Source organism: Haliaeetus leucocephalus, unplaced genomic scaffold (assembly GCF_000737465.1).
Source record: "Haliaeetus leucocephalus isolate CR32 unplaced genomic scaffold, Haliaeetus_leucocephalus-4.0 Scaffold0, whole genome shotgun sequence".
NCBI lineage: Eukaryota > Metazoa > Chordata > Aves > Accipitriformes > Accipitridae > Haliaeetus > Haliaeetus leucocephalus.
The window spans coordinates 15,574,263-15,599,302 of NW_010972436.1; the positions used below are offsets into that span (position 1 = coordinate 15,574,263).

The window sequence follows — 25,040 nt, forward strand, 5'->3', positions numbered from 1 at the left end:
TGTGGTGGGGGGGGGGGGGGGGATATGTGTTTGCATATTTTTTTTTCTTATCTTCTGCTATCTTAAATATCAGTAAAACTTTTAAACTTCATTTTGGTTACAGTTAAAGCAAAAGCTAATAAATGCAGTATTGGAATACCTGGGAGACATTCATGAGATGAACTTGAGAGGGAGAAGTTTTGTTAATTGGTATATTTTCTGTTTTAAATATAAGGAGACGCTGAAAAAGAGACTTGCCTATCACATAATGTCAGATGATTTAATTTGCTCTTGAGATGTGTCTGGTTAGTTGGGAGAGACTGCTGTGAAAGGGAACGTAAATCCTGAAAAATGATACAAAACTAAAAATCCTGGATACAAACCTTGTTCTGTGAAAAGTTATATATGTGATTTTCCTTCTAGAAGAGAACATAAATACAGCCGTGTCCATGAGAACTGGTCTATGTTGTAATTTGGCTGACTGGTCAGGAATAACTGTACAGAAACGAGCATTATTTGCCACAGAGGGCTCCTTTTATTGATGAACTATCTCTGCGTCTCCCTTGAAGACCGAGATCAGAGCAGAGCCTGGAACAGAGTCACCGTGTAATTGGAGCTTGCTGAGAAATGTCGTGGCCGTCGTTTGCTTGGAATGGTACGCAGAGAATACCATAGCTCCAGGGTAGCAAAGATCACATCCAAGTTTTTCCAGCGACCTAGCCAAACCTGAAGGAGTTTACCCTTCCAGCCAATTGCCTCTTGAAAGCCTTCCAACTCCCAACTTTCTTTTCTTTTCATAATCACTGTTAAAGTGTACTGGAACATCATCATTAACATTCATTCTTACAAGAATACTGCAGGCAGTAACACAGCTGGCATTTTCATTTGGGGTAGGTTAGTTGCTGCTATGCTAGACATGAAGTACTGCAAAAAGGTACAGATAAATCTTGCAGTCTGATACTGACAGATCTTTATGCTGTGATTGTGTGATGTTTGAATGGCATGAACTGAAACTTCTAGTAGCAGATCTCACATCTTGGAAGCTCTAGTGTAAAAGCAGATGCGGTTATCGTTATTACCCAGTGAAATCATCCTATACAATTCAGTCTTATTTTGGCTTGAAAGCTATAAAAACTTCTGAACAGAAAGCACCCCAGCGCTTTATTTATTTATTCATCCCAGTGTATTATTTTAGTCCCAGTGCTTGGCACATCCCGTGTTTTAGAGACATTAATGTACTGAAGTCTCTAATGGAAACTTTAGGACTAGATTTAGTCATATGGTTTTCCAAATGTAAGATTGTACTGTGGCTCCTTTGCATAAATTATGGTGATTTAAAAAAAAGTCTAAGAAAATGGATAATAATGGTGAAAGATTGCTTTCTTCTGTCTTGTTTCTTTGCTCTCTGTTCTTTTTTCATTTTTGTTTTTTTTCTTCATTTGACTAGAGACAGATGAGGGAGATGCTCTTAGCTGAGGTATCCATTTAACTTTTACCAACTCCTGAGGGAATTATAGTAACATAATAATGTTTAAGGGAATATTTTCATTACTGTACATTTAAACGGCTAATTGCTGTTAATAGCAGCCCACCAGAGTAAAAGAGAAGCAGAAAGGTTTAAGGTGTGATGAGACTTTTGAAATTTATTTCAGCAGTTTTTTCTGGGTTCAGTGTTGGAGAAACTTACCTCCCAGTCTGCGCCTGGAGAATACTGTTTCCATTCCCACAGATGACATCAGCTCATTCGTTCGGGCTGGTACACTGAAAGCTGGAGCAACAGCTTCGCTCTTTCTGCCAACCAGCTGGAGAAATAACACCTCAGGTCCTGCTGGTACCACGGAGGTGGTGTAGGCAAGGGAGGCACGGCTGTGCCGTTCCTCGCCCGCATCAGGGCACACTGAAAGAAAGCCCTGCCCTTGGCATCTCTGTGAAAGCCTTTCCCTTCCCTTGGGTGACCTGTGCTTCCCTTTCCCTCTGCTCCCGTGGAGATTATTTTCTCTTCTCTTTTGACACGCTTCCTGGAAATGTGTAGGGCTTAAACATTGCTCGTTGCTCGCATTCTTTTAATTTCTTGATAAGCACCTTTGTGCAGTTTTTGTTGTTTCCCACCCATCGGGCCATACCAGGCGGTTCCTCTGTAATGGAAGGTAGTGGGTGGAGAAAAGATGGCAAAGAAGTTAAGTAATTTGTGTAGTGCCCGGTCAGCTGCAGTTTCCTCTGTGACGTGCCCTGGATGGGTCTGTTCTGTTCTTACCTGAAGTCCCTTTAAAAAAAAAAAAAAAAAAAAAAAAAAAAAAAGGAGAATATTCTGGGATGAAGAGACATGGATTGATTTCATTTTTAAGCATATGATAGGTCATTAAACTAGTACGTGGCGCTCTCTCTTTCCTTAATGATAGTGGTGGTTGTGCAGTGGCAGTGGTGGCTTATGGTCCCAGGTGTGCCGGGAAGGAAGGAAAGTAATTTCACCAGATTATTTCAGAACTGTTTAAAACAAATGTTTTACTCGGTTTAGACTTTAGTCTGTTATTGAATCAGCATCAGAGCTTTGGCAGTCCAAACTTACCCAACTTTCATTGTTCAAAAGGAAGGAAATAACATCTTACTTTTCTGATAGAGTAAACACATTTTCAGACCTGCTCCCTGTGCTGCAGCCCACGTGCACTCTTATAAAAGCAGTGACTGTGTTGGTTTTTCCTGTTTGTGTCACTGCAGAAGCTTTGATGCGTGTTGCCCAGAAGTTAGTTGCTACAGCACCCATCCTTCATCCTCTTGTGGTGCCTGTTTTTATCTCAACAGACTCGTGAGTTGAAGAAATGGTTGGGGTTTTTTGTTAAAATTTTACCATGAAAGATCTAGTCTCATCCTTTTCTGTTTTTATCTTGCATAATGTATTCTGACCACAAGTCTGAAAATGTAGCTCTTTCTAAAGGATTGTTTGGTGCAGTTTTAGAAGGTTTACGGATGTGCCACTGGGATTTGCTGTGGTTTTGTGCTTAATAATTTAAATATTGCTATTTCTGAAGATTTTATAGAACTTAAGCTAGAGGCCCCCAGGATCATCTGATCTGACCTGACCTGCATATGAATCATAAGCCAGTAACTTGCATGTAGTTGCTCTTAAATTGAGCCTAAATACCCATGCTGGACTAAAGCCTAAAGATGTTTGGCTGAAGCAATCTTCTAGAAAGAGAAAACATCAAAATAAGTTGAGTGCACATTCCTTGGGTGTGGAGCTCGAGTGCCTAATTATCCTCCCTTTTTTTTCCTCTAAGTTCATAATTAAGATCTTTCTGCTCTCATTTTCCACCGTTTTTGTTATGTTGTGTGCTAGATTAGAGTGACCTTTTAGTACTTATTCTTCTACCCCTGTGAAGGTACATGTGAACTGCAGACACCTCCTACTTTTCCTTTTTCATCAGCTAAACGGTTTGAACTCAGACTCTCATTTGAAGGCATTTTCTGCAGTCCTTCAGTCATTCTTGTAGGTCTCTTCCACAGTTACCTGAACTTTATTCTTATCCTTTTAAAAAGTGCAAATTGAGGCTGTATTCAGTATTTTTGGTCTCAGTAATGCTTTTTAAGATCTTGTTTTGAGATTTAAAATCTTGCCTGGGCTTTAGCCCAAGTTTGAAACTGAACTATTTTACAGTTCGCTACTTTTTATGGCCATATTTGAATGCAGCTACTGTGGCTTTAGGAACTAGGTTTCTCACAGCGTACAGGGTGAATCTCATTGTGGTCTTCTGGTTGTTGTCTTAAACTTAGCACAGTTATGTACTGAATTAAGTTATATGAAAAATCTCCCTTTTTTAAAATTTTTTTTTTTTCTGGACAGTGAGTGAATTTATTTCGACATGATAAATCTGAATGCCCATTATAATAACTGTTATTTTGGCATGCTACTAAGCAAGGAAGATAATGCAATCTTAAGTATATTTGCATGCATTTGTAACTCTGGTCTTGCCCAAATCCTCCAAAATGGTGTGAATTCTGTTAGACACATGATCTCTTAGCTGAAGTGTACCTGAGGCTGACTTTGCTTTGGCTAACCAAAAGTTAGGTTTGATTTAAATATACATCTATAGATATAGATAGCGTGTGTATGTATATATGTGTTTATAGACATACACCTTTGGTTCCTAATCCTGAGAAGACCAAACCCCCAAATTTTCATGGGGTATCACACTGTTTAGGTGTTTACAGGATGGGAGTTATGTTTTGCATAACTGAACAGTCCTGTAGTATTGAAAAAAAGAAAACACAACCTTCAAACTATGAAAACTATGAACTATGTAGGAAAATATTCCGCATCTGTTTAACTGGAAAGACCATCTACAGTGAAAGATTTTTGATTTGGACTGTTTATGAGACAGTGACCTTATCTTGAAAGCTGATTTTGGAGTGCAGGGTAACTGTTGGAAGAGGTACCCACTTTAAATCTTTCCTTTGTAAGGCTATGATGAGTCACAGAGCAGACTGCTAGCAATGGAGAAATTTTTTGTGCAGATTTCAATAATTGAAATTCTGTCTCTCATTTTCCTCTCTTTTGAATACTAGAGTATTGTTTGTGTGAGTTTAAATCTCTCTTTGACTATTCCATTACAAAACAGGTAAACCTTTCACATTATGGCTGGTTTTCATGATACTTTTCAAAGATTAGAACTACTGGTGATGATAAAGCAGTATGAATGTATTATTTTCTTTAGGATGCAGGTAACCTTTTGATGGATAATGCCCTTTGGTGGTGAGTTACTAGCTTCAGATATTTATATATCATTTGATCTCTTTCTTCTGTATCACAGTTTCTAGTGACAGATTTGTAAGATTTTGTTGCCAATTCAAAAAGGCATTTGTTTTCAAGTTGTACAATAAATTAAGACATCTAAGATCAACCAGAGACTGAAATCTTACTCGAGTGTTGTGAAACTTCATCCTGTACGCCAGCAGTGGTGGCCTGGAGTGATGTGGTCCCACAGGTGGCCTGAGGGATGCTCGGATTTGCCTGACGCTTTTCCCTGGAGGAGCTGTGAGCGATCGAGTTGCAGGTACACACCAAACAGCACTTCCTTCTGCCTGCAAGCCCACGAGACCCATGCTGTTCCTCAAAGGGAGGTGGTGAGCCAGCCTCTCAGCAGCACTTGTCCTTCTTCGGGCCAACTTCTGCTGGGTAACCTGCCCTGGCTGGCTTTGCCCTTCCCCATACCCGTGTTCTCCTCTGATTTTTGTGCAGGCTGTTTGAGAAAGACAGATGGATGTGTTTGATGGCTGCTGTTGCTGGGGAGGATGTGAGAGAAGGGATGTGGAGAGAAGAGGACGCGTGGTGCTTTGAGGGTTCAGCGGTGGGAAGGAGCCACGGCCACTGCCTGGCAGTGGGTAGCTGCCTCTCCCAAGATGGTTCCAAAACCCTGGTCTGGCCTCTGCGGCTGTGGAGATTGGATTTTGCAGGCTTTCTTTCAGCTCCTGTCAGAAGAATAACGGTTTATCTGAGAGCTAGTGCTTTTTGGTAGTCTGTGCTTTTTTTCAGAAAGACTTTAAGTCCTCTGTTGGTTTACTGCTTCTGCATAGTACAGCCTTCTAGAACACAGGAATCTTAAAAAGTTGCAACTTGACTGCAAGATGTGGTAATTGGTTTTCCTTTCTTTTCAGCCCTGCAAGCAGACTGTAAGCCTCTACCGAGTTGTTATTACTCCCTGAGCAGTTAATTTTCTAGGGCTGAAGGAAAGGAATGCTTGTTTGTTCAGGGGCAGTGTTTTGTAAGTTGAGTTCAGTTTCATGTTGCTGGTCCTATTTTGTTGACTGAATTTGCATTGCTGTACTTTAAAAGATTTGTAGAAAAATTATCTGTAGTGGTTTTAAAAAAAGGCTTTTTTTGTTTGTGGTGATGTATTGCGCTGTTTGATAAAAGATGAAGAGGATGATAAAAGACAGTGTATTTTGCCATTTTAAAATGCTGATTACTCTTTACTTAATGAATTGCATCTTGAACTCATCTTAATGGAAAAACTGTCCTGAAATGGAAAAGAATCTTTACACCAACACTATCTATCTCGATGATTTTTTTTTTCTTCTTCTCTATGTCTAAATAAGATGCAGAAAGTAACAGGAAAACATTCTTTCTAATTTACAGTTGTCCTTTCAAGTCAGAACTCCTAGTAGTAAGATGACATTCCTAGAGTCTTCTCCAAACTTGGCTGCAAACTGTGGTTTCTGGGAGAATCAAAATGACTTTCCCTCGAAATTCCTAGATTTGTTTTCCTTTGTGGGTTTGATAATAATAATAAGCCCCCTTTCCAATTGAGGAATTGTTCTTCTGTGTTTCTGGGTTCTTCCTTTTAAGTAAGATTATGTTTATTCCAGAAGTTGTGTCCAGGTACCAGCAGCATGTACCAGCTCATCTCATGGGCTACAGAATGCAGGGAGATGAAAAGGAAACCAAGAGAGCATAAAGGGGAAAACTACAAATAGAAAATACATTTGTAGAGAGGTATGTGGTCAGGAGAAAAAAGCAGGGAAGTGGGAGACCTAGTAAGTTAGTAAATAAAAGGGAAAGGGAGAAGACAGTATGGTGATGGATGGTGAAGGAACAGGGAAAGCTGTAGACAGGAGAACTTGACCCCTGGGCAAAAAGACTTTGTTTTGTTTTCATAAGATGTGGGGCTTAATTTCCAGTTTTGCTGAGCTTTCACGGAGGTATGAAAGGGGAGTTAGAGAAATGTAGAAAGCCTGGGATAATAACAGAAGATAAACGTATCACTGCTCTTATGTAGTTTTGCATAAATGCCTGCATCAAATGCAAGAGAATATGTATCTAGAGATCAAGAGAATGTAAGAGAACTAAGATTGAGATAGCCATACTGAGAGAGCAAGAAAATAATAAGAAATGTGTGATATTTAATAGCATGCTTTCAAGTGGATGCAGTCATATGAGTTTTGACAAATTGGTAATGGAGTGGAATTTCGGAACAAATAAATTCAATGGATTTTAACCTTGATAGGGAAAATAACATTCATAGAAGTTTGTATAAGCTGTGATAGATTCGAATCTTTAACCAGGTAAAAGTTTTTTAGGACTGGTTTGGTTTCTGGGGTTTTTTTTAGAAGTTGTCACAGATGGGAATATGTTCATCTGTGAAGTACCGGGAAAGTTCTAAGTTTTTGTAGTCTTGACCATTTAAAACACTCTGGCCTAGACTTAACTTGTTCACGTTCAGCTGCAATAACAACTTATTTTAGTCACATGTAATCCTGGAAACCCATCTATCTACAGAGGGTTGCATATTTGTTTTATAGTACTTAATTATTCTATAATTACACATAACAAGCCGTGTTCCTGTGCTTAGCAATGGCTTTGGGGCATAGTGGGAAGAAACTGATGGTAAACGGATAATTCCTGACTTCTTGTGTACAAACTTCTCGAGCTGCTTTATCTGTTTTAATCTGAAAGCAGCCCTTAGAACTGAAGTCTAATCCCAAAGCTGTGTTGATGCAAATGATTTGCATGCCAAAAAGAGCCGCTTGTGTGAAGAAGGATAAAAAAGTGGGCCTCAAGATGGACTTTGTTTTACAATAGCTGCTGAAGTATGTAAACTTGGTCTTATTAAAAAGAATGAGAAAATCTGTGTATATCGTTGGATAATCATAATGTTTTTGTGCTGTTCTTTTTTTCTTTCCAGATTTGAACATGGAATTCAACCCATCAGATCATCCACGAGCCAGTACGATATTTCTCAGTAAATCACAAACAGATGGTAGGTTACTGAATTTATTACAGTATTTGCTGTTGCAGTTATGCCTAAACCCTTTGTTGTAATGTATGTGATAGTCTTTTAATATATAATTCCTCTCCCCCCAAAAGAGGTTTTTATAGGCATCATGTTAGAGTTGAAAGAAGTCACACCTTTAGTTAATTATTTTGTCAGACCAGTAGTAGAAGGTACAGGTTTGAGTCCTGTCATGTCCTGAAATTGTCAGTTCCAAGTAGTTGTCATATCAGAGCTACAAATATGGATAAAGCGTAACATAATTATATTTAAAAAATACTTTCCCTGAATCCAAAATTTTCTCTCTAACTGTTTGTTGTTTTTTTTTAAACTCTGAACTTTAGGCCAAACTTCTGGGAAATATGTGGGGAGTATTTTCTTGAGAAAATGGCAGTTTACATTAGCTAAGAAGACAGTCCAGAGTTTCCTCCAATACAGCTGATACTGTACATGAACTCAATACTAGATTTTAATAACAAAACAACCCCCATCCCACCCAAACATTCTCTCCTCTTCTCCAATTATGGATTTGATATAATCATATATTTGTCTGGAGTATTTTTTTATTCATAGACAAAATGATCCTGCTGGAATTATATCTGTTAAGCAAGCCTCTTGACAGAGTTAGTAGAATAGAGGCCATTTATTCTGGCTCTTTCATTCCCTGTTGAACATGTATGACATGTTGTTTTAGAAGTAGATGAATAATCAATGCAAAACACATTATTTTCTACCAAGACTTTCAAAGCAGTTTCCACATTGTAATTCTGACTGTTCAGTATGAATTCTTTGTCCTTCTTCCTGCTGCCTATAAATGCTGTTTTTGATTTACATAGTAAATTGCAGTTTCAAACACATCACTTAAAAATAATGTAGTTTTCACTTACTGTATATTTTTTGCTAATTTTTGAGCATGACTAGAACAAAGAGGATATACATTTAGGCCCTAATTGAGGAGTTGATTATGTGAGTACCTCTTTTGCCCTTCAGATAGTCCTTCTGAATTTAGCCCTGGTTCTGTCAATGCCTTATTATGTGGTTTTGGATGTGATTTACCATTTTAATCTGGTTTGGTAGTCTGTAAAATGAATATGATAATATTTCCATAGTACACTGTATTATGAAGATTGATGTCTATTTTATAGTGTTTCTTTAATGGTTTGAGACTGTATAATCCCGTATGGATGCTACCTGTTTCTTGTTACAGCCTGTTGAAAGAAAGGACAAAAAAAAATCCCAAGTCCAACAGCTAAAATTTTGACCAGACCTGATGAATATTCTTTCTTGTAGTAATAATGGTTAATTTATTGCAGCATGGAGTTAACTGTAAGCATTTTTTAAAATGACAGTTTACACCCATGTTAAAGTTGGCCTATGAAACTTTGTTTTAGTTTAAGTAATACGAAGCACGTATTTTTGAGTGAGAACAATATAGAAAATTTATCAACAGGAGTGTAAGATCTGTTCAGCTATCCTTGATCACTGTGGAAAAATTCCGAAGGTTGTTTTGCTTGTGCAAGAGAAAAAAGATTCTGCAAACATTTATCTACTGACATATTGCCAAGAACCATCCCATTCTGGTGGGACAACTCACAGTAGTAAGCATTTTGCTTGGCTGCACTTTGGGCCCCTTGTGGAACCAAGTGAGCTGTAGGGGTTATCATACTATTCAAGGATGTTGCCTAACACCAAAATGCAATAAAATGCTTGTTAAGGGGAAAATACAAGGGGTTTTTAGGGTGTGTAGGGTTGTATTCTGACAGCCTGCTGTGGAGTCTAGGGAACCCCAAGACTTCTTAAGACAATGTAGGAGGGGAGAGCTGAGCTGGCAACGTTGAAAACGCTAACTTGGGCATGTAACTACCTCTCCCCATTACTTGTATAGTGTTGGGCTGGCAAACCTTCCTGCTGACTGTAAGTGAAAAATACTTCTATAAGATAAAACCTGCACACATTTAAAATACGCATATTGGGGAGTTGAGGGGCATCAGGACTCAAGGTTTCATCTAGAATCTGGGTGTGACTCTTGAGTGTACATCACATGTTTGTGCAGTGGGAAATGGCCGAGTCCATCACTATGTGCTAGAGGGACTTGGCAATGTTACCTTCAGGCAGTTCCATGTTTGGCTTTCTAGTAGCCCTGTACTCTTTCAGCCTCACTGGTAATCTTGTAGTACTGTCCTGGCATAGGAGCTGTGCTTGAGCTGCTTGTGATCAACACGTGGATGAAGAGCAACAAGCCGACTACCCCAAATATAATGACACAGGACATGGCATCTCTGGATATTATGTGGTCTCAGTTTCCCATTGGTTTGTGAAGCTTGGATGCCATGCTAAGCATCTAAATCTGTCCTGTCCCTCTTAGTCGGTAGTCTGAATGCATCCTGAATTACCTGAGAGTTCAATGAATCTGTAGAAAAGTTGAAGACACAATAAATACTAATTTGATTCCCAACTAAGGTAGCTTTTCTAAACGTTTCCAACTCTTTGTGGGACTTTTCTAGGTTCTGAATCTTACATAAGTAATGCTCTCTGTTTAGGGAGGTAGTAAAGAATATCACCTTTTATGTCTTTAACTTCTGAGAGTGCTTTATGCAAGTTCTCCCTTGTTTTCTGAGTTTGGCCTGTAAGCAGGATGGTCTAGGTGACTGAAAAGCTATGCTTTATTTAGTGTGTGGTTGTGGTTAAGCTAGGGTTTCCAAATCTCAGCAGTCCAATAATGTAACTTCCTTTCCTTATAATAGCAAGGGGGGAATGGTTGCTACTTCAGGGTGCTGCTAATGGTCTTTCCTCTAAGTGGGTTACAGCTGTCCGCCTCTCCTAACTTACATTAGGCTTTACACATACAGTGTACTGGCTAAATTTTGCAGTATCAGTGCAACAATGGGATTCAGACAAAGAAAATGTTGAAATTGTATTTATATAGTGGCTAGAAGTGAAGTAAGCTGCACTTACTCTTTAACGTTAACTAGGACCAGCTTCCTGTCTCAGATAAAACAAAAAGAAACGATCTACAAACTCCCCAAAATGCAATGTAATCCTTATTGTTGTAATCCTCAAGGAATTTGTCTTTGATCCTGATATGGGTAACATTAAGATAGTCTATAGAAATTGCACAAGGGAAGTTTCTACTACAGCTCAATGAAAAAAACAGACATACATACATATACACACACACTTACATATATGTGTGTATGTGTGTTTGTATTTCCTTACTCCCTTTTATTTCAGGATGATATATTTTCCTACTATTGTGAAAGTTCAACATTAACAGTTGAAAGTGCCTGCAGAAATAGGAACAGATCATTGACCTTAAAATGAGGAAAACTTTGATAATTTGGCAGCATCTCAGTCTCCACTTGAAGAGTTCCATTCCAGCTTTCAAGTTTTAAAATGTTAGAAAGAAAGTAGAAGTTTAATTATTTAAACTGACTCTAAATCTGTTCAGCTTCATTTCATCAAAACCCAATGCTTGAAAGCCAAAAGCTTGGAGTTGCAGTTAGGAGTTTATGCTAGAAAATGATGGCTAATTATAACACTACGGTCTGGTCTGCTGAAAACCACACTGTGCTATGTGAGCACTGCAAAGCATCTTTAAACTGACTGAAGCCAAGTGATGGAATTACTTCTTTACAGTCATTTTAGCTTGGCAGAAGTGGCCTTTTGCCTTGTGCAATAGTTGTTTTTCCCTTGTTTAAAGAGAGGGTTGTGATCACAAAAGAGAGCGGTTGTGACAAAGTGGGTTTCTGCTGTGCCCAATTCCTGATCGGCATATGTTCTGGAAAGAGTTGAGCCTTACACTATGGCAGAGTGGGCCAGAAGCACAAAAACACAGCTGCCGCCTTGGAGTCCCTCACCGGAGAGTCCAGGCTAACTGAATTTCTGCTGTATGGGGAAAATAGGGGAAAGGAGGTCAACGTGGTGCTTAGAAGAATGTGCAGCACAAGCGGTGCTTGAGCAGGGAGAAGTGAGGGGTGTGTGTAAATACGTTAATGTATTCTTCCAGAGATTGGAAATAGCAAATGGGAATGAGCTGTGAGTGATATTGTTGCTTTGGTGAATAGATGATTGTACTTCCATGGGGAATTGAATAATGGATACAAGGGAAAATACAGAAGAGAAAAACTAAGGTAGGGAAAAAAAGGTGATTAAAATGGAATTTGGAGTATATGTGCAGGCTGTCTTTATAGGATTTTGTCCATAAGAACTTTGTATGCGATATAATTGTTTATATTATTAAAACACTGTTAAATACTTAACTGTGTTCAAAATTTCACAGTTCATAGGTGTTAATTTTCAGTTATGTATTCTATTAGGTTTACATGCAGCTTATCAGAATTGTTTACTGCCTATACGTTGCAATATGCAATACTATACAAATACTTTGGCTATTCTTAGAAGTGAGTATCTACCATCATTTTGTTGTTTCCTTTTAGATTACTTATGTCCCTTGCTGGTGATAAATTCAGTGTGTGGAACTTAAGTGTAGTGCAGTGTTTTAGCAAGATTTCAAGCATTTTAACTATTTACTAGATGATCAGAATTTTCCTGCTGTTCCTGTTTAATTCTGTTTCTTATACAATGTCCGTAATTGTGGATCTGAGCATGTACTAAGTGACATGGCTAACATCTGTCATGTGTGATTCTCCTTTCTGCTCCCTGGGAGGAAAATTATGTAAGGATTTTTAAAAGTTTTTTCTTATTTTCTTTTCATTATGTCTGCATTAAACACAATTATTTCACAGTATTCACACATACAGCCTTGTTTATGTGAGATTGCTTGCTTATAAAAAAATCACAAATAATGGCTTCTCATCCAACAGGGAATGGACAGGCTATCCCACCATTATGAACACTCTTATTTTGCTAAGTGCATTGGGTTGCATAGCTTTCAGATCATGGTGCACCAAAGTGCGTTTAATCACCTACAGCATGAAACCATTATTATTTTAATCCTGCGGTTTGATTTATGTGTTAGTTGCCTCCAGACTTGTATCCTAAATGCTGTGGTATTTTCACTGGAACAGAGCTCCACAGGCTCTCTATGGGGTGAGTTAATTGGGAAAGTGCTTTAAAAAAATTACATAGAGTATATTTAATCAGCTGTAACGAGCATTTGCCTGACAATTAAGACTCTATACATCTATCTCCCTTGTTGTTGCTGTTTACTTTCTGAATATTTTGGCTAATTGTGGCTTTGACTTGCAACCCTTGCTTGTGGTGACTGGTTCATACTCACCAGAGTAACGTATTTTCATTGTTATATCCCACATGAGTAATAGTTTCAGGCTTGCACCTGATCATTATAGAAGGCAGTGGTGTAATGCATATGGTTTCAAGGCTCCTCTATGGGAGTTAGTGCACAGTAAGCTATGATGAGAATTTGCTAACTCCATGGTGTAGCTATTTAGGTGCTTTAGGCCACTTTGCAGCAAGGTACCTTGCATGAAGGCACTGGTGGCTCAGGAGTGCCCACACAGAGAACTGGTGAAGGATGGCTAATCCATCGCTAACTTGGACTGTAGCTTACTGCATATTAACTTTCCCATGCGGACCAACGCCTGGTGAAGTACCCAAATGGATGAGAATTTTAATCCATCACCACACTAGTGAGCATAAATGCCTTTATGCATACAGATACGTGTTCCTTCTGTGTATGATATATAAATATACTTGGTTAGTGCAAAAGCAATTATAATGTTGCACATAGATAGCCTCCTGTTCTTTTTATTATAAATGGTATATAAGAAGCTGAATCGGGAAAAATAGTCATGTAATATTTCTATCATATTTTGTGTTTTTGCAGTGAGAGAAAAACGCAAGAGTCTCTATATAAACCACGTAAGTGAAAATGCCTCACTATGCAGCTTTCTCCTTGTTGTCTATATTATACAGTAAATAAGAGTTATCACACATGATTTCCATGTTGGTGAGAGGGTGCTGATGCTTCAGATGTCTGTTCTGCATCAGGATCCAGAAATATAGGTCTTGGCTATTGAGTTAGTGGAACGGATCTGTTTGGTCTGAAGACAGTGTCATGCTCACAACCAGCGTATGTAGGTAACTGGTACTTCGAACAAAGAGCTGCACGCATTAGTATGATTTTTAAAATTAATACAAAAACTCTCAAAGCTTTAAATTACATTTGTATGCAAGTTTGCTTTGGCAGAGAGCTGCAGCATTTGATATTTGCACAGAAGTTCTGAAGTGCCTGACCGGTGTTGATGCAATGTAAATGTGGATTGACATGTGGTACATGCCGAGTATGAAGATGGGGTTTTGATACCCTTGTGTACCCTGGGCATTTTTCAGTTGTCTTCACTTTGAACCAAATTCTTGGTGAAGCTGAGAGCAAATCTCCTATAGCCTGCTTTCGGTACAGGACCAGGCTCTTTGCCCCAGTTACTATCGTTTGTACTGCTGAAGCACCTGGAACCAGTGCGGTTCCCAGTACGTTAAGCCTTGTGCTGAAATGTCTGGAGTCACGCCTCAGTAAAACTGAGGAGGGAAAGAACTGTCTCCCTAATGGTATTTGCCTTTAGGGTGAAATGGGGAGAAGTTCCCAAACTTTTCTGTGTCTGGAAATATAGGCCATCATTTCATGAATCACTTTTAAGCCAACCCAGCTGCTGAAAGAAGCAGATGTGGTTTATAGCCTCTGCATCCCTTTGTGCTGGGGCGAATGTTTGTGCAGCATGAGGTAAACTGGATTGGGGCATGAATGCAGGTAGATTCAGCATGGCCAAAAGCTAAAATGGATCTGCTCCTAAATGTGATTCACTTCAGGGCTTGCGCCCGCAGGAAGGGAGGGAGCTGCTGAATGGGGTGAGAAGGCAGGACTGCTTCATTTGTTGGCAGAACTGGTTTGTGCTGAGTGTTTCTGAAACTACTGCCCGGCTTCAAGAGCAAGCTGAGATTTTCAGTTTCCCAAGAGTTAAGATTTTGGGAAGTCATGACATACTGTGAGGCTTATAAAAGCCTTAAAGTTGGCCCCACAAGGTTAGCAGGTATTCTCGGTGCTTCTCACCTTCTATTCCCCTGTAAAACATTTCCATTGCTTACAGCGCATGTGGGGGTGGTTTGCAGTGCAATTGTGTTGTTACAAAATTACTTGTAAAGCTAATGCACAGGGTTCCTGTAAACTTAATAATGCGTGCTCAGTAACTTCCAGCATGCTTTTTAGCCTCAAACTTGGAGGGTTCAATGCAAAAAAAATACTAACATTTAGACACTGCAAAGCAAGTTATTAACTGAGTTTCTGTGACAGTCCACCTTGTGTCATGGATAAAAGTCTCACGTGTCCTGAATCATTTCACGTCATGTAAAAGATGTGTTCTGCATTAGGCAGACTGCGAGTGGATTCCTCTGGCAGATTGAACAAAGATGACTGTTACAAATGCTGCTGGAAGCACACTATTGCAAACCCTGGTATAAAGTATTTTTAGGCAATGCTGGACTTACTGCAGAAAAGGGAAGGGCGATCATACCACTGAGGAGTTGTGTTGTTGGGAGCTCAATGTAGCAGATTATGCAGTCGATACCCTAAGCACTATACCTCTTCCTAATTTCTTATTTTTTCAAGTATCATTCAAAGCATTGGCTGAGGTTGCAGCAATGTAAACTTCCCTCAGTAGCCTGGTTTATTGCTACCTTAAGTCTGACTTCTTTGTACTTATAAGATACTTCTTCTGAATTACAAAGCTAAAATTAATCTTTATGAAGCTGAAATCCTTACCATGGCTTTCTCTGCGTGTGTCCTTACAAGTCAGTTAAGTTTTTTAGCCAATACTCATAGGTAAGCTATATTTTCAAATGTGGCCTGTGATGTTTAAGTTGTTACTTCAGAACACCTGTGAGTACTCATTCAGCACCTCCTAAATATTCAGTCTGCTAAAGCTGACGCACAAACTGGTGATCATTTTTGAAGTGGTTGCTGTGGCCTTTAACTGGCAACTGTGTTTAGGTTTGTAGACTGCAGGGAACCATCATAATTTTCCTAGACCGCCTTGTTTGAAGAAATTTGAGGAAATAGTTAGATTTGACAATTGTATGTGACAGATGATGAGTAGTATTTACATGATAAGCTACTTTATGCTACACCCTATTGGTTGATCAGTTCTTTTCCACCATTTTTCAGTGTGTGCTAAATGCATTTCTAACAGGAGCTATTGCTACTCACCTGTTTCCTTGTTGATGTGAAGTGCTGGGTCCCCACATCTGCTCTGGAGGAAACAAGCCAGAGGAAAGAAATTTTGGAGCGTTGTTTTGTCTTCCTTCTATAAGAACTCCTCACCATAATGCAGCTCTCTTCTCTTTTGTGGTTTTTCCATAACGTCATCTTTTTTTTTTTTTTTTCCTAAGTCTTTCATACTTATTCTCCTTTTGTGACAAATAACCAAGACGAGCAACAAAATATTTTTATCCCTTTGTGCAGTATCTTATTAGTTATTTTGCAGGCAGAGTTAAACATCTCCCAAGTGAGCAGGGTGGCTGGCTAGCAAGAGAAGTATCAAGAAAAGTTGTGCTTTTTCTTTTTTAACTGTTTGTCTAGTTCTGAGTAGTAACAGATGAGAATAGTAGTTTATACAAACACAGTTTCAAAATGTTACCTATGAAAAAAATTAATATTGAATCTTCCTTGTTTAAAAATGCACTTTCTCAGTATGATCATGCCATTGTTCTTTTCCTTTCTTGTTTGCTTTTGTTTGTAAAATATTTTAATTGGCTGAATAGTTTCCTTTGATCTCCAAATACAAATAGTGGGTTCCTGCTTTGATTTATTGTGCTTTGTCAAGGGCTGGCAGTTGCCACATTTCAGATTCGCCTTGTCAGTAGGTATGATAGAAGAAGCCAGCAGCTGTTCTTTTTCTGGGGTGGGGAAGGCAAGGGGGAAGGAATGAATGTGGGGGGGGACAGAGGTGCTGTGGAGAAGCTGTCATCTCTGTCTTCTCACAGAGCCCAGGGAGACGGACGACAGGTTGAGGACGGTACTGGATCCTTTGCATCCTTGTGGGTGCTGGAAGTTACCTACCTACAGTGTACCTGGCGTGTTTGCTTTCTTCCAGCCTATTTTAATTTCTAAGCAGTTGCAGTGGATTCTACTTCCCTTTCCCGTTGAACTGACAGTTGTTATTTTTTGTTATGGCTATAATGCTGCTTCAGTGTGCACTTGTCTTTTCTTTTAATCTGCTTAGTCAAGCTGCTGAGGGGGATAAAGATGCAGACTGAGACAGAGGCGTTTCCTTTTTCAGAGAGGAGAGATTGCATCAGTATCTCTGCCTGTACAAGGAAAGCAAACAGGAAGACATGTTTTTTGGGGGGGAGGGGGAGAAAAAGTGAATTTTTTACTATTGTTTCCAATTGCTAGTTCTTTGTACTGGGTGATTATTTTTTTGCAGGGGAAAGGAACAGGGCTGGGGAGGGAAAAGTTGTTTTCTCCATCAAGTTTTTCTAGAAATTTTCCCTTTCAGACAAGATGGAAATACTAATGCTCTGTTTGCCAAAGTACTTACTTCTTGACAAGATATGGTCTTAAACTTGAATCTGTGTTTATGAACAGTAATATCCAGTAAAAATGAGGGATATTTTTTGCATATTGGAATATTTCTGAAGGAACATAAACGGAGGGAAAAGAGAAGGAAGATAAAAAGAAGTAATATCTCTCTTCTGCATACTTTTTTTTTATTCTGGAGACCCTTCATCAGCCTTGTAGCAACAGCTTCCTTTCAGCATCGTCTTGTGTAGGGATCTGGACATGACTTCCGCTGTCTGCTACCTGGCAACTGGATGTTCAAATCCCAGCAGACTAATACTGTTTTTATCATTCCAAGTAGAAAAACTAACATCTATGTATAGACCAAAATTTTATCAGCATCCTGAGGAAAAGTTCCTGGGCATCATTCCTGTCAGAACCCCAGTCCCTGTAAGTGACCCTGTAACGATTCACATCACAGGAAGCTTCTTCTCAGCAGCAGTCCTGCTGATGGGGACTAGTGGAGAACAGAGAGGTCCTTTCCTGTACATGGTGTGGCACAAGCAATTTCTGTGAGCTTTTTTGCATGCTTGAAATGGTGTATGGTATTTTCTTCTATGTAGCCCGCAAATTTTCTTGTCAGATTGCATAAAGAGGCTGTTCTGCCTCCCTATTGTAAAACTAATAGCCATGTGACTGGTAATCAAACACTTTCAGCTAGTGATTATAAGAGTAAATAAGATACATACTGAAATGGGGACATAGTCTGAAAAGGAGTTTAATCCGTGAAAAATGCAAAGCACAACATAAAATTTGAAACGTTGTTTTTAAGTGGGCTGCCTGAGGCTGGCTATTGTAAAGGTTTATAACTGCTGTCCAAATTCCTTAAGATATTTTAATTAACATTCCTTACTCAAAGAGAACAACATCATAAACTGGAAGATAGATTAGAGGCTTCTCAGGTGCTCTTGAAGCTCTCCTAGAGATTGCTTAATGTGGTCTTTGCTCCTCTCCGTTGCAAGATCACAAAAAACAGGTCTAGAGGGGGCCTTTATAGGCCATCTGGCCCATCTCGCAGATTCCCTATACTGATGCCTTTCCTAACAGATGCTGTTTAAGATGCTTTTTCAGGCTTCCAATAAGTTAGAATAAACAGGATTTCTTTAATGGCTTACTTAAACTTACTCTTTGAAATGTTTTTTTTTCTAGTATCTTTCAGCCCTTTGCTTCTTTTCCTGTCCTCTAGGGTGAAGAATTTTACCTCTTCTATCGGCCTCAAGGCATTAAGTTATATGAAGTGAAAAACTTTTGTAGGGGGAGACACAAAAGATAACTTTTAAAGTAGAAGGAGAGTACATAGGGGAGTTCTTTTACAAGGTTGCTATACAATACTTGCTGTGCTGGGAGCCTAGTAAAGTCCCTCTGGTCAAATTGCACAACACCAGCAATTATACGCTATGTAAATACAAGCCTTTGAGCTGCTTTTAGTGTTCAAAGAAATGTTTAATCTTTCAGGTTTGTAAAGCAGGGTGCTTTATCAGTGGTTAAGTAGGGCCTGTGTGTGCTGCAGAAGAGTTTCCCAATGGTTGCTGAGCCCCCCAAGAGCTCAGTGGCATGCTGACATAGTTTTCTGTAGTTGACATGAGTAAGGACAAGCTTTGAGAGCAAAAAACTTGCAAGTACAGATCTAGTCTAAGGCATCAGTTTTGGACATTGTCAAACATTGGTGAAACTAATCAACAGAGGTCAAGGTTGAATCATGTCATAGACTGATGAGGTACAATGGGTGGACTTAAGAGTGGTTGGACTGGATCTTTTTTTTTATTGTAGATATTGCCAGAGAAGGGTAAACATACAATGGTGCGGTTTTCTATAGCTTTTGTTCAGGTGAATATATCCATATCTAGCCACTGAATGTAGACAATTGTGCTGTAGTATCAAACTGTGCAAGATGAAAGTAAAAGCAGAGCTTTGCAGAGCCATGCAGAGAACTGTGTTGCATGGCTTGCTTGATTTTGGAAGCGCTTTGTTGACCTGTAAAATCATGTTTCTTCTGTGAAAAATGTTGTTAGAACTAAATCATGTCCCGAAGCAATAGAAGATCCCCAAGATAGGAACCTCCCTTTTCCAAGAGAGAAGCAGTCCTGGTATTTTTGCTTGCTGTTGTAATTTGGCTTCATGTGTACTTTTACATGCCAGTTTTGCCTATTAGCATTTTGGCCAGCCTCTACTGCCTGGAAGCTAATGGGCATGTCTCCACAGACGGGTGCAAGCAGGCCTCAATTTTTCCATGGGGGGAAATACTATTTAATAGTACCTTTTAAAATCATGCAATAACTTACACCTGGTTTGATGGAAGAGGAGACAGTACTATCATTATTTAGGACAGAAGCTGCAAATTATCTTTTGATGGACAAGTGCAAAAGAACGCTGAAAAAGACGGAAGCTCCTCTGCCAAACTGGAAGCTGCCTGGCTGGAGGCCAGCTCTGGTACAAAAGCTGTATAGCTTCATTAGGGAAGTGTTGCGCCCAAATGAACAAATCCTGCTGAGCATCAGGGCAGAATGCCATACTAGTGTTGCTAAAGAGCTTTCCAGGACAGAGCTGGCTGGTACCCATTCTGGTCAATTCTGAGTGTGGGTTTTGGTCAGTATGCACCCACCCGTCTGTTAGATGTTTCTACCTGAAAACACCCTAAAATGACTATTTTAACAAAAGAAATAGTAACCCTTTCCCTTTCCCAACAAATTTAGGTTTAATTTCTGAGTGATTCTAAAATGAAGGTTGAGAGAAGTTCATCCTTTTGTGTATTCTCATTGTAAATTAATTAGGAATTTGTTCTGATTCCTTTCATAGCAGGTACATAGAAGCAGTTCTGCAGAACTTGTAGGATTTTGATGGCAAACTAAGCCATTCTAGTTCTGATAAGGTGTATTTTATGTAAACTTCAAGTAGATCCTATTGTTCAAATATCTGAAAACAAATGTGATTTGGAAAGTTGGAAAGTTTCAGGATGAAGCTGGGAGAAGAATAAAGCACTGATATTTTCTTAGTGTTAGCTGTGCAAGAAGGAAAAACTGCTGGTTTTAAGAGCTAGAAACACCTGGCATTAATGGAAGTGCATTGAATCTTGATCTCTTGGAGCTTGTTCTGTAACACATGTAAAAGCTTAGCAAGTTATAAAGCAATTTTTTCTGTTATACATCGTATAGACATATAGATGTCGTAAAGAAATTCCACAAAACAGCTATTACGTATTTGTTGTAACCTATAATGTCAGCATTTCTTAATTAACATCTTTGGTTGAAATGAGAAAAATAACAACTGCTTCTGGAGTAAAGAGCTACAAATCCCTTCCACCAAAAGACATCATAAAATTGTAGAAAATTGGTCCAGAATTCATCTCAAGAGGTTGTTCAGTCTGTTTTCTTGCCTAAGAGCAGAATCCTGCATCTAAGCTATTCCCGACATATGTTTGATTTACCTCTTCTTTACAACTTTCAGTGATGGAGATTGTATCACTGCTCAAGTCACTCATGCTATCCCTGCTATTAGACAAAGGTGGTGGTTTGGGTGGGGTTTTTTGCCATCACCTCGTCTCACACTTTCATGGCCAATCATAATTTTCCCTAGTTCAGTATAAGCCTGCTCTTTCTTATCCCATCCACAATGGTCATGGAGAACAATGTTCTCTTCTTTGGAACTCCCTTCAACATAACTTAAGGCCATTATTGTCTTTGTTCCTGGAGAAAACCTCTCCAGTCTTTCTGTTTTTCCTTCTAAATCAGGGTTTTCAAACCTCTGATTAATCTTGCTGCCCTCTTCTCCTGACTCTCTGAAATCAGTTCATCTTTCTTGAAATATAGTGGTGAAAACTGGACATAAAATTCCAACTGAGCAGAGTGGAAGGGTGCTCTACCCTGTTGTATACATGGTAACTCTATAAATCCTATATGATATTTTCCTTTTTTTTATAAAAGAGTCCTCTGCAAGTTAATGCCAGCTGCAAATTCAGTAAAAAATGCCTTGATGCTGTTTTCAAAGTTATTGCTCAATATTTTACACTAAGTAGACCAGACCTCTGTGGAATGTTCCTTACTTCAACCTTCCAGTTTGAAAGTGATCTCTGGGTAACCAGAGTGTAGTTTTCCAAGTAGTTTTTACCTGCCATGTTTTCCTTGTTTTGCCCTTCGGGAATTTTATGTGAGATAAAGTCAGAAGTTTTGCTGAAGTTGAGAAGCATGACATCTACTGAATCTCAGCTTGGGTACAAAAGCAGTACCACTGCAAGTTAAAGTACATTTAAAGTGAATCCCACGTCATGTTAATGAATTGCTTTTAATTTGTAAATACTGGTAATAGCAGAGATTTTCAAGGCTCCACATGTGTCCTGTACTCAGAGTCATGTTTCCATATGAAGATTTACAAAAGGAGCTATACAAGTCCTTTATTTCCCTGTGTCAGCCTTAATGGTGGGACAGAACCTGAGGATCCCGTGAATGTTAGAGGGTTTGTCTAATTTCTTCAAAGGCTCTATATTCTTTCTCAGCTCTTCTGATTTTTCTGGCTTAGAGCCTCTCTACCTTGTCTAAATGGAAGATTTTTGTGGTCAGACATGACGGCTTTGAAATGTGCAGGCATTAAGCTCTTGTACAGTTTTGGGTGGACTTATTCCATTGAAATGGACACAGAAGAGGGTTTCTGGATAGGACAGTGCTGAATACTGACGTGATGCTCAGTAACCTCTTCTGTCCTTGGCAAGTATGAAGAAGGTTCCTGTGCAGCATTTTATGGAGTTTCAGAAAAGCCTGGCTGACGGAACTGTGGGACTTCAGATGTCTTCCAGCTTAGTCAAGCTGGAATAGGCAACTGAGGGTGTTTTCCAGTAGTTTGGAAAAGGCAAAAAATCTGTTACCTGGCATACCATATGGCTGCAGTTGGACTCAGAGTAGAAGCTGGGAATATTGATCTACCGATAGGTTAGTTATTCACATGGCACAAGTGTGTATATATACCCAAGATAGTAAGTTTACACTTGGCACCATTCTTCAGTCTGGGAGAGGCACCCCTTCCTGCCAAGTTGTTATGAACAGAAAGTGAAGCATGAGACGCCGCAGAAATTTCTGAAGTGTGAAAAGTTCTAAGCCTAACCAAGTGTGAAGTGGGCTAAAAACCATAGAGAGTTCTGTGATATGGTAGTTTCAGAAAGAAGGTGCGTGGCTCTAATTATTGACATGTATCAAATGTTAGAGTGCTGTTTACATAAGAAAATTTAAATCTGATAGTGGTGTTGCTACGGAGTTGTTTTCTGTTTTTTACTCAGGCTTGCCTTGAATGAATCCAGTCCATTTATCTTAAATTTTATCTAAACCTTTAAAACATGCTGACACTTCAAATGTAGGATTAAAACTTTCCATGTGCCTTTTTTTTTTTTTTTTTAATGATGCTGAAATGTCTGTGCCTCTCCCTTTTTTCCAACCGCTAGACAGTTTCATTTTCAGCTGGTTTTAAGTTGCTTTGCCTTTATCATGCCTGTGGAAGGTACTCAACAGTCTAATCCAGAAATTTGAACTAACCTGTGGTAGAACAAAAGCTATGAATCACCAGTCCCCTAGTCACTCTCTCTGTATACATCAATGTTAGATGATACATTTTATGGCATTAATGCTTCCAGTGCGTCTAAATTTTCTGTTTGTTGCCTTGCTTAACATATAATAGCTTGGAAGGTAGATGGATTGTGAGCATCCAAAGTATTACTAAGTACCTTTCCAAGCTCCTGGAGAATTTTTGAAAGCAGTTAATTTTCATTTTCTTGGTAAACTTTTTCACTTCTAAGAAAAGCAGTTCAGCCTACGACTTTATTGGTCAAGTGACGGACCTTGGTAGAATTTGTTGGTGAGCTTTCAAATCACTTGAACATAATGTTTCTACAGTTGTAACAGCTTCAGAAAATGACTTTTTTCAATTAACAGAAGACTTTTTCAATTAACAGAAGACTTTCACTCATAGCTGGGAAAAATAGAAGGATGACTCAGATGCATGTAGGTTCTACCAGGTGTCTGGCTGTTCTGTATTTAATGAATGCTGCTAAGAAGTCTGCTGCCTATGGAAAAGGAAACATTAGTTAGATGATGGAGTGCTGACACTTGTAATAATATATGTTTTGGAAATTAGGCAGGGGAAGATGTACTGAGGTAGGAGTCACAGGACTGTAGCCTAGATACTCAGTTGCTCTGAGCTGGTAGATGCCTGTGGATTCCACCGATGGTATTGACATTGATCTCTCCACTGGAATGCTGGAAACAACATTCATTGTGAGGCAAATGAAAATTTCCATGTCGATGTGCCAGCTGAATTTTAAAACTATTTTATTGTAAGTTAAACATGTAATTTGACTAGTCTTAACTTTCCTGACGCAGGTTCTTGGTCAAGTTATTCACTAGCATAGGTAGAACAAGCAAGGATAAAATGAAAGAGCATTAATGACTGCGATAGCTATTAGCTGATATGATGAAACTATTCTTTTTAGACCAGTGGAGTGCTGACTGCTCTAAACAGCTGAAGGAGAAGCCCTCTCAACAAAAACATCTTCAGAAATAAGAAGTGTTGTCAAATGTCATTTTGTGGCTGAGCTTTCCAGTGTTTTCCTACAGTAGTGCAGAAGTAGGGTTGAAATCTGTTGAAAACTTTTTCTGTTAAGAGATATGTTTCTTTTTTATTTGCATGTCCGCTTTCTCTTACATCCTTTGATCAATCATCTTCCTGTCAAATAACAAACTATTCTTGATGAATTGATTTTTCTGAATTTGGCATATTAATTTTTAGAGGTTTTAGTAGTTCTACTGTAAAGACCTCTTTCCCCTACTTCATTCTGTTAGGGTTTGTTTGTTTTTTTTTTTTTAATTCTCTTTTCTCCAAGCATAGTTTTGTATCTGTTTCTAAATCAGTCTTCACGTTAACACAGTTTCTTTTTCACTCTTCCACTAACTTTTGGAACGAGGACAGAAACATAGGTCTTACTCATCTTTGATTTCCAAATGTATGTATGTATGTGAGTAATTCTGCACAAAAATTTTTGCATGGCTTTGGGAAAGGAGGGATGGAGGGGAGATTGGGACTTGAAAGCATTAGTCAAGGCTCAGGCAAGGATTTTTGTGACTTTTGTACTGGTAATTATTTCTGAACTTTCTGAACTGCTTCAAAACATGATCACATTACTGTGTGCGTCATTGTGAGAGACAGAGAAATTTGTTTTTTCTAAATTCTTACATCTCCTCAGAAAAATGCTTTGGTATTACATAATTGCCATTGTTCTTTTGCATGTTTTTCATAGCATCCTCCTGGGCAATTGAGAAGGAAGTACAGTTCCTGCTCCACTATTTTCCTGGATGACAGCACAGTCAGTCAACCAAACCTCAAGTATACCATCAAATGGTGGGTTTTATAATTTTTTTTTCTAGAACCTACATTTTTTTATATATATATATATATATATGTATTTATGTATACATATTTCTGAACCATTATTAAGCAAGCTTCAAAGGTTTTAGTTTTTGAAGTAGTAAATTTATTTAATCCAGTCACGCTTCAGAGGCAGTGAATAGGATGAGCAAAGGATATTACTCTTATTTTAGGTCTGTGCAGAATCAACCTCCCAATACTGCGTATTTCAACAGAAGGCAGCAATTAAGGATCTCAAATTCCAGCAGCTGAAATCCTTGTGCTTCAGTGTTCAACTGGGTGCTTGCTTTGGATGAGTCCTCAAAACTTACTTGGTACTTGTCTATTCAGAATTTCAGAATTATCTGAAATGGAAGAGCTCTTTT

The 25,040-nt window shown here is 38.9% G+C and overlaps 1 protein-coding gene across 2 annotated transcripts in view; it reads left to right on the forward strand.

Annotated features, from left to right (window-relative positions):
- The window catches only part of CCNY (cyclin Y), a 127,143-nt gene that overhangs the window by 69,741 nt on the left and 32,362 nt on the right, over positions 1-25,040 (forward strand). Inside the window, exons 2-4 of one of the 2 annotated variants that reach the window (XM_010585443.1) lie at positions 7,656-7,730; positions 13,549-13,583; positions 24,548-24,648. In XM_010585443.1, the coding sequence (XP_010583745.1) occupies positions 7,656-7,730; positions 13,549-13,583; positions 24,548-24,648 (211 nt within the window). The remainder of the gene's footprint in view (positions 1-7,655; positions 7,731-13,548; positions 13,584-24,547; positions 24,649-25,040) is intronic. The other variant, XM_010585451.1, reaches the window with a different exon arrangement.